General features: G+C 51.4%; 2 protein-coding genes across 2 annotated transcripts in view; one reads left to right on the top strand and one right to left on the bottom strand.

Annotated features, from left to right (window-relative positions):
* RBPJL (recombination signal binding protein for immunoglobulin kappa J region-like) overlaps positions 1–190 on the top strand; it is a 9,688-nt gene extending 9,498 nt beyond the window's left edge. Inside the window, exon 12 of the mRNA XM_014544523.1 lies at positions 64–190. Coding sequence (XP_014400009.1) covers positions 64–190 — 127 coding nt within the window. The remainder of the gene's footprint in view (positions 1–63) is intronic.
* Positions 191–4,503: 4,313 nt separating this feature from the next.
* The window catches only part of SDC4 (syndecan 4), an 11,064-nt gene continuing 6,764 nt past the window's right edge, over positions 4,504–8,803 (bottom strand). The window contains exon 5 of the mRNA XM_014544529.1: positions 4,504–6,793. Within this exon, the coding sequence (XP_014400015.1) occupies positions 6,642–6,793 (152 nt within the window). The 3' untranslated portion in view covers positions 4,504–6,641. The remainder of the gene's footprint in view (positions 6,794–8,803) is intronic.

Genomic DNA, 8,803 nt, shown 5'->3' on the forward strand with positions numbered 1-8,803 from the left:
GACGCGCTGCTGGAGAGCATTCACCGCGAGTTCACGCGCACCAACTTCCACCTCTTCATCCAGACCTAGGCGCCCGGGCTGGCCCCGCCCCGCCCTCGGCCCAATTTGCCGGATGCGAGGGGAGGCCCAGTCCCAGCAGCCGCAGAGGCTCTCGCCATTGACACCGGCCCTGCGGGTCTTCCCCGAGTAGCTGGCTCCTCCTTTGACATCGAGGAAGATGCTCTTTGCGTGCACTCAGAGTGTGGCTCTCCCGCCTTTGTCTCCGTTCCACTCTCTAAATCAAACAATCTGTCTCTCTCCCTCAGTAACTTTGTAGATGTCTGTCTGTGTGCCCTGTCGCTCCATCTTTGTCTCTCTCTGTCTCTGTGTCTCACATCGTTTCTCACGCCCAGGCCTGGCCTACAGACCCGGGAGCACGGGTCCTGATCAGAGTATGAGATCTGTCGGGAGTGTCAAGTGCCACCTGGAGCCCCGGGTTCTACCCTGGAACACAAAGACCTGCCCTTCCTTGTACTCCCTATGGCTGGAGGCAGGCGCAGTGCCCTTGCCTGTGTTTCCTCTTTGGCTCACATCTTTAGTGGTTGGGCAGGTGCCTGGGCATCGGGGAGGTCTTGCCATCTTAACTATCCACCCAGGCACTTCTCTTGTAGGCCCAATAAGATGCGGTCCTGAGGGTCAGGGGTTACTCTGCTGTGCTAGCAGCCCCCCATCCCCCAATCCAAGTGAAACTCTAATCTGTATGACCCACCTGCGCAAGGAGAGGGGTGCCCAGTGTACTCCCCACCCTCACACACACAGAGGAGGAAACACGGTGCCGTGAGCAGACAGCCTGTCCTGTGGGCCCTTTCTAGAGAAGAAGCCAGCAGCCCTGACCCTGTGCCTGCCATGGGGGCCACCTGTCCACTCTGGCAATGAGTTACCCCTCCCACACCCCAAGCAAAGATGCACCCCAGACACAGAGGGGAACACAGGACACAATAAAACTTTCCCAGGACAACTCCAGACACATCTGAGATCAACTGGGCAGTAACCCAGCTGCCAGAGAAGCTTCTCTCTGCATGAGGCCCGGAGACCAAGTCACAGGCCGTCCCTGCGCAGCCTGCCCACCCTCTGCCTGCTCTGTGCTCTCCAGGGAAGCAGAAGAACCAGGCAGGGTCTTGACTCTGGCTGCTGGAACCAGGCACATATATCACAGGTGCCAGCGACCTGCACTAGCTCCTCAAGGTGCCAAATGGAGAGAACCAGTCTGAAATGTTGGTTCAGGGTTCTCACCTCCCCCCGCCCCCACCCCTGCCTGAACTTTCCTTGAACTCTGAGGAGGGGCTCATTTCCTGCAGAAGTCCTCCCACAGAACATGGAAAGCCCCGTGAGAAAGAAGATGCTGACACTTCCCAAGAGGTTTGCTCTTTAGACTCCCCAGAGCCTCGATCAGCAGGGTGAACCCCCTGTCACAGGGAAGGAGCAGCTTGTTCAAGGCCCCTCCTGGCCGCCGAGAGCTAATCCTGGCCAAGGAATGCAGGGCACGAGTTGAATGGGAAATGTTCCCGACTTGAGTGCACACCTCAGGAGAGCTTGGGCTCCGTGCCTGCGATGGTGTTGAAGCAGGAAGCCACTCGAAGGAGGCTAAGAGGAGTTTCGCAGCCCACCACACAGGAAGTTGGGGCTCAAGGGCCCATCCAGCCCTGCCCTCAAGGACTTCCTCTGCCACTCCACAGGCAGGCATGGTGGAAGCCAAGAACCTAGGTTGGCCTGAGAGCCCTGGCCCAGCCGTGCAGCTTGCCTCAGGGCACCCTAGAACGCTTGGTCTCACCCGCACACCCCCCTGGAAGTCTATGACCGCAAAGCTCCAGCCCGAGCCTGAGTTCCAGCTGCTGGACTGTCCTTGGAGGTCCTCCTAGCCTGAGCCTGAATCCATGGAACATCAAACTCCCCTCCCTGCCCACCCCCCACATAGCCCTTCATCTTTTATCTCCTTCCCCCTCATCACCCAGTTTCCAAGGTCTAAGGACTGACTCCACCCCTCCTTCCACACTAAAATAGGCTTCCTCCTTTCCTCTCCTGCCACTACCACCCTGTTCTCCAAACCCAGCTCAGATGGCACCACCTCCAAGATTTCCCCAAGGCAGGATCGGCTACACAATGTGTAGGGCCCTGTGCAAAAAAATGTATGCCCCTTGTGCCAAAATTATTCAGAATTTCAAGACAGCGACAGCAGAGCCTGAAATCAAGGCAGGGCCCTGCTAAGCACAAGGCCTATTGTGACTGGACACATCACATGACCATAAAGCAGGCCCTGGTTTCAGGCTTTCCACCTTGTGGAACACCTCACTTGGGACCATGTCCCCCTTGGAATAAAGAGCTTTATGTACATTTCAAGTGTCCCCTATAGACTATGAGCTTCAAGTGGAAAGCTCATCGCTGCATATCCTGGAGGGCGCAGTACAATGCTTGATTATTGATTTGGGCTCAATAAATACCAAATTGCATTCCATTGCATTGGCAGTTATCTGGAGATTGCAAGTGCAAAGTGAAACCGGCAGGTGGCACTGTTCCCTTCCTGAGAATTGAGTTTTCCTACTGTCAGGGTTCCTCAAGTTAATCTTCACTTTTTCAAGCTCTCAGGATCAGAACCTTCCAGGGTTGAGAAACATTGCTCCCATTCACATTTCCTCCTCATTTTTACAGATGGGGAAACTGAGGCTCTGAGAGAGAAGGCCCATGAAGTTCTCAGAGCGGTTGAGGACAGAGCCTGATTTGAATCCTATACTACTGATGCTAAGTCTGGTGCTCTGAGGTTCTTTTAATTCTCTACCTAAGAGTATTTAATACTTTTAGTTTTCTGCTAGCTGGGGGGGCGGGGGCGGGGGGAGCGGGTTACAAGGGGCAGAAAGCAGGCGGCAGGGCACATAGTGAGAATAAGGTTAAAAATTTGTTCCAAAATCTCCCAATTGACCAGCTTTCATGCTGCCTGAGGTTCCACCATGAACAAACTAACTTTCTGGCTTACGCATGGACCTTTGGGTCTCTCGCTCTCTCTCTTGTTTAAATTGGGTTTCCTCAAAGAGAACTCATAACCACGGTGTGGGTGAAATTCTCAGGTAGCTTCCTCCCTGGGGAGGATGTGGACTGCTCAGGCCATAGACCATGAAGATGGTAAGAGAGAGAGGAAGTGGCTTTAAGGGGAATGAAACCAATAACACAATAATACGTTTTGCAAGGGTCAACATTGACCATACTCACCAAAAAGGGCCCCACAGTAAGGCTTGGCTCTGTTCCAGGCCCCAATTGACAAAGGCAGGCAGGGCAGCGGTGACACAATAATGCTTTCAGTGGTGAAGTGGCAAACACCTGCTGTAACTGGCTGCTCGCCACCTGGGGCAGGGCTGGGGGATGGGAGGAGCAGGCAAAGTCCTGGGGAAAGGCACGACCTTGGGACCAAGCTCCTTATGGACTCACTTTGGTTATAAAGTGTTGAAGTGGGGACCACTCTACCGAGCTCATCCCCAAACCCCTAGTGATTCAAAATGAGCAGGCAGTTTGGACAACACCAATGGAACAGATGTGAGGGCTTTTCCAAGACTCCAGTTACAAGGAGCAGAGACCCCTCAAGCCTCCTGGGGCTCAGGAAAACCAAGTGTGGCAGGGGTCTCAGAAGAGCTTTGAGACCAGACTCTTTGCTTCAGAGGGGGTTTGTGGGGCCGGAGCAGCCCCAGTGAAGGGACCCTGACACAAACCCTTGGATAGTGTGATTGTGAGCACTCTGGAGCCCACCAGCCAGGGTCTGAATCCATTGGTAGCTGTGTCAATTTGGGCGAGTTATTTAACCTCTTAGCTAGTTTCCTCATCTGTAAAATGGGGGTGCTAACAGGACCTTACTGTGCGGAATTGTGACGATTAAGTGAGTTCAGGTGTTAAGCACAGAATGGACTTGCTGGTGGTCTGCTAGGTAAAAAGGATCTTACCCACCTCCCAGCGTTGCTGTGAGGATCAAGAATCAAAAGAATTGTCTAGAGTCCGCCAGTTACAATGCCCGCTGAGGCCAAGCTGACAACGTGAGTGAAGCTGGTGGACAGTCTGTGTCGAGATTGAGAACCCACGTGCAGGTGGGCTCCTGCCTGTCAGCAGCTAATTGTTGCCATGCTGCCTGAGAGTTGTCAAATCTTTTTCCCCAAGAGAAGTGAGGAATCTGGATTTTGATGGGAAGTGGCCTCATTTCTAGTTGGCAACTAATCCAAGGACTTTTGTATGTTTGTTTGTTAAACACGGAACCATCTTACCATCTATGCAACACAGAGGTAGGCGTGCGTGCCCTGCAGGCCACCGGGTGCACGCTCCCACTTCTTCCATCCTCTCCAGGCCTTTCCTGGCTTCCCACATCTCTGCCTCCACTGTCTGCCTCCCCAAAGGGCATTTGGGCAGGGCAGTCATCTCAAGCTCCACTGAAGCCAAGGGAAACAGCCCGGAGAGAACTTCTTATGAACTTTAAAACCACAGAGGCAGGCGATCTAGAAAGTATCAGGTTTTATTATCTCTTTATCAAAAAGTCAGTAACAGACAACAGTGTGAAGGGCTACAAGAGGTGCTCACGTCCAACACAGCCAGAGGAAAGGACCTGGGGATGGGTGGGTGGGGGGTGGAGAAGAGGACCCAGCCAGCTGGGAACCCTGGGTTGTGGGGGTTCAGGGTTCAGGAAGTGAGGCTGATTCCCCCCACCCCAGCCAGTGGGGTCAGAAGATGCAGCCTATCCAGGCGAGGCCACCAAGCCCTCCTCTCTGGAAGGGAAGGTCATGGGTAACAGGCTCCGAGCTAGGGCGTAATCAGCGTGGGTGGGGGATGGAGAAGAGGACCCAGCCAGCTGGGAACCCTGGGTTGTGGGGGTTCAGGGTTCAGGAAGTGAAGCTGATTCCCCCCACCCCAGCCAGTGGGGTCAGAAGATGCAGCCTATCCAGGCGAGGCCACCAAGCCCTCCTCTCTGGAAGGGAAGGTCATGGGTAACAGGCTCCGAGCTAGGGCGTAATCAGCCCTCCCCAACCCCGTCCTTTGCCCAGGAAGACAAAGGTCACGCCAGCAAAGCTGGGGCTGTGACTGCTAAGCCAGCTTAGCTCTCCAGCAGTGCCATCCAACAGACAGAAATGGCCTCGACCTGCCTGCTCACTACAGTAGCCACTAGCCACACGTGGCAACTGAGCACTTGAAATGCGGTTAGTGTGACTGAGGAATGGGTTTTTAACTTGATGTAATTCTAATCGACTTAGCCACCTGTGGCTGGTGGTTACTGTATTGGCTAGCACAGCTCTCCAATTTTCTCTTAAATTTGGAGAAATGAGGAACACCAGCTGAGTTCAAAGCAGAAGCTAAAAGGAAGGCAGAACTATCTACCCTCAACTATTCTAGCCCCGTGAAAAGGCACCAGGAACGGGGCAAGAGAAACAGGCAAAAACCTCCCTCAACCATATAAAAATTCACTCACTCAACCGCCCAGCCAACTTCAAATGGGAATATCACACTATCTCCTGAAAAAATATATTTATCTATTTTTCTAGAACCAAGAAAGAATAATAATATATTACTAGAAAAGAGACACAAATATCCCACCATCCCTTACATTATATATTTGGGATCTGCTAGAAAACTATGTCTCAGCAAAATCCACTTCTTAGAGGAAGCAGCTTCAGAAAGGGTCAAAGTCATGAGCAGAGGACTGTAAAGTCTGTTTGATGAAATGGGGAGGGGACTTGAAGGAAAACAGAAAAGCGAGGCCCTGTTGGAAGCTATAAATAGTAAAAAATAAAAATAAAAAATAAAAATCATATCTCCGGCTCTTCTCTCATTTTCGAGAAACAGAAACCAAAAACCAAAAAACAAAACCAAACAACCATTAAATACAAACTTAGCAGGTACGGTGGAAATGTGCAAGAGAGCAGAGACGGCCTCGGCACCTGTGCACTCCTGCCCAGGCAGAGACTACACAAAGGAATGAACTGTTGAAACAAAAACAAAAACAAAAAAAACCCCACTAAAAATAGATTTACAAAAATTCTACAAACCCATTTCAATATGAACTTTCAGCCCCCCCCTCCCCAAATAAAAAAGGTTGATTTCCAAAAGTCACTTAAAGAGCCCAATGGCCCAAGGTATACCACAGAGACTCCTGTAGTGTGGACACAGTGCCCTTCGATGGGCACATCTCAAGGTGCGGATGGTTCTAGTTCCTTCTCCCAGTTCCTGGCAGAGGGGCCGGCTATGAAAGGGCAGGGCAGGGAGGAAGGCGCTGGAGACAGACCTCCAGCAGGACTCATTCGACAGCCTCAGAGGGGCTCTGGATGAGGCGTGGTCAGTACGGGCTCTAAGCAGGGCCTAGATTCTAAACTGGAAGATGCAGAAATAATGCAATCCTAGACTTGCCTTTGGAAAGGCCAAGTTGAGCCTCATTTTTTTCTGCTGGGGCCATGGAGACCCAGCAAATCCCGAGGCAGGCAGGAACAGAAGATGATGTGTTTCCCGTCCCTTACAATGGAATCAGAGCTGAAGATGCTGACAGGTCAGTATTAGGTTGTCCTCCCCCTACTCTAAAGTCCACCCTCCAAAATCCTCCGGCTTCTCGCCCCCCTCAAGTCCAAGCCGGTGTCCATGAGGAAGCTTCAGGCATAGAACTCGTTGGTGGGGGCTTTTTTGTAGATGGGTTTCTTGCCCAGGTCGTAGCTGCCTTCATCCTTTTTCTTCATGCGGTACATCAGCAGCAGGACCAGGAAAACAGCAAAGAGGATGCCCACGGTGCCGCCCACAATCAGAGCTGGAGGGGAAAGGGACAGCAAGGTGAGAGCGGCTCCTCAGGCCTTCGGGTACCCTCCCATGTCTAGTTGGTTCTCTTACGACGAGACATCCTCACCATCACACCGCCTGTGCCCTGCATGCTGAGGTCTTATTTGATCCTCACGGCCTCACTTATGAGAAGGGGGTCATGGGGAGTCACTGAAGACCATAGGGCCAGAGTGGCAAAGCCACCATTCCAACCCCCATCTGTCCGAGTCCAAAGCTGGCTCTGTCCAAACACCAGGTCGACTCCCCAGGAGCAGCTTAGCCCTAACTGAGCCAGAAGTAAGAAAAATTGCGGCTGTGGAAATGGTCACAGACATACACTTACCGCGCAGTCCTCTAGCTGTGCCTGTGTGCCCCTGTACGCATGCCGGCCTACACTTCTATAGACAGTGTATATGCTACCATGCACAGGTGTAACACACTATCATGTCCATCCTGTGTCCTAGATAATTATAGATAGTGGTCTATGATCAGTGGTTAAGGCCTAGCGTCTCCTCCCATCCCCCCAACTTACAGGTTGTGTGACTTTAAGTTCCTTCATCTCACCCATTGCAAAATCGAAATCATAAACTGTAAATGTTTGTGGTTTCTATCTGCATCCCTAGCACCCTGAGTCGTGCCTGATGCAACAGTAAATGACACACACAGCTGGGCTCAGAGGAGAGGCCAGCCCCGGGCAGCTGGCTAGGGTCAGGCAGATGTGGGCTCCTAACTCCAGGATGTCCTCTGCACTCGGCCAAGAGGCCAGAATGGCTCCTTTCGTTTGTGGAGGGGGCAGGGATGTCTCATGGATTCCTTTCTGTGGCAGATTGAGTCCCCTAATTCGGACTTACTCAGGCTAAGGAGATTAATTTTCTGTCCCTGCACACACTCCAAAGCTATACAGAGAATGGGGCCACGGGAGCCAAGGAAGGTTCTTTCTTGTCTAAAACTCTATGAAAAGCAGCAACAAAGTGCCCCCAGGAGATGCCAGGAAAAGGATTTCGAGTGCCAACCCCATTCTTGTCATCCGCACCTTTCCCTCCGAGGATCCCAGCTCCTCTAGTAGTTCTGTGCTGGGACTCCCCACAAGGTCAAAGTTCAATTACAGTCTTAGAAGTGACTGTGGTCCTAGATTCAAATGCCAGGTCTGCCACTTTCTGGTTTTATGACTTTGGACAAGTGATTTGGTTTCTCAGAGACATCGTTTCCTTCTCTGTAAAAGAATCGATAACCATACCCATCTGATAGGGTTGTTGTGGGGACTCTAATGAGAGGAGAACACGAATCACATGCACATAGCAAGCACTCGATAAACTCCCAGGTGCTGTTTAAAAAGGTGGGATGGGTCCTGGCTGGTTTAGCTCAGAGAATAGAGCGTTGGCCTGCGGACTGAACGGTCCCAGGTTTGATTCCAGTCAAAGGCACATGCCCTGGTTGTGGGCTGGATCCTCAGTAGGGGGCATGCCGGAGGCAGCTGGTCAATGATTCTCTCTCATCATTGATGTTTCTATCTCTCCCTCTCCCTTCCTCTCTGAAATCAATAAAAATATATTTTAAAATAAAGTAAAACAAAAAGGTGGGATGGGAGGGCCCTGCCTCAGCGAGCTCAACAACATCACTTCACATGAAGATCGTGTACTGGTAGCTTTCTCTGCTGCAAGATGTAAGAGAGGGCCTAACTTCATCCTGCCTCTGGCTATGTGACGCAAGGCCAGTGGGTTGCCTTCTCTGGGCCTCAGCTTCCCCTGTATAAGAAACAGTTGCTTAGCATAGATCAGTGGTTTTTAAAGCCACTTTTATGGTTTGTTTTTTTTAAGCCATTAAGAAAAAAAAGGCATAGAACCCATAGTTGGTAAAAGCAAAACCTTCTGTGAATCCCACACATGCAGCTGAAAATGAAACTCTGTGGTTGAAGAAAGGTGGGGGAGGCTTTAAAACAGTTCAACCAAGAGCCTTAGAAGAAACTTAAAAGACTAAATGGTCTCTAAGGGCTCCTCTAGTT

Source organism: Myotis brandtii, unplaced genomic scaffold (genome assembly GCF_000412655.1).
Source record: "Myotis brandtii unplaced genomic scaffold, ASM41265v1 scaffold3686, whole genome shotgun sequence".
NCBI lineage: Eukaryota > Metazoa > Chordata > Mammalia > Chiroptera > Vespertilionidae > Myotis > Myotis brandtii.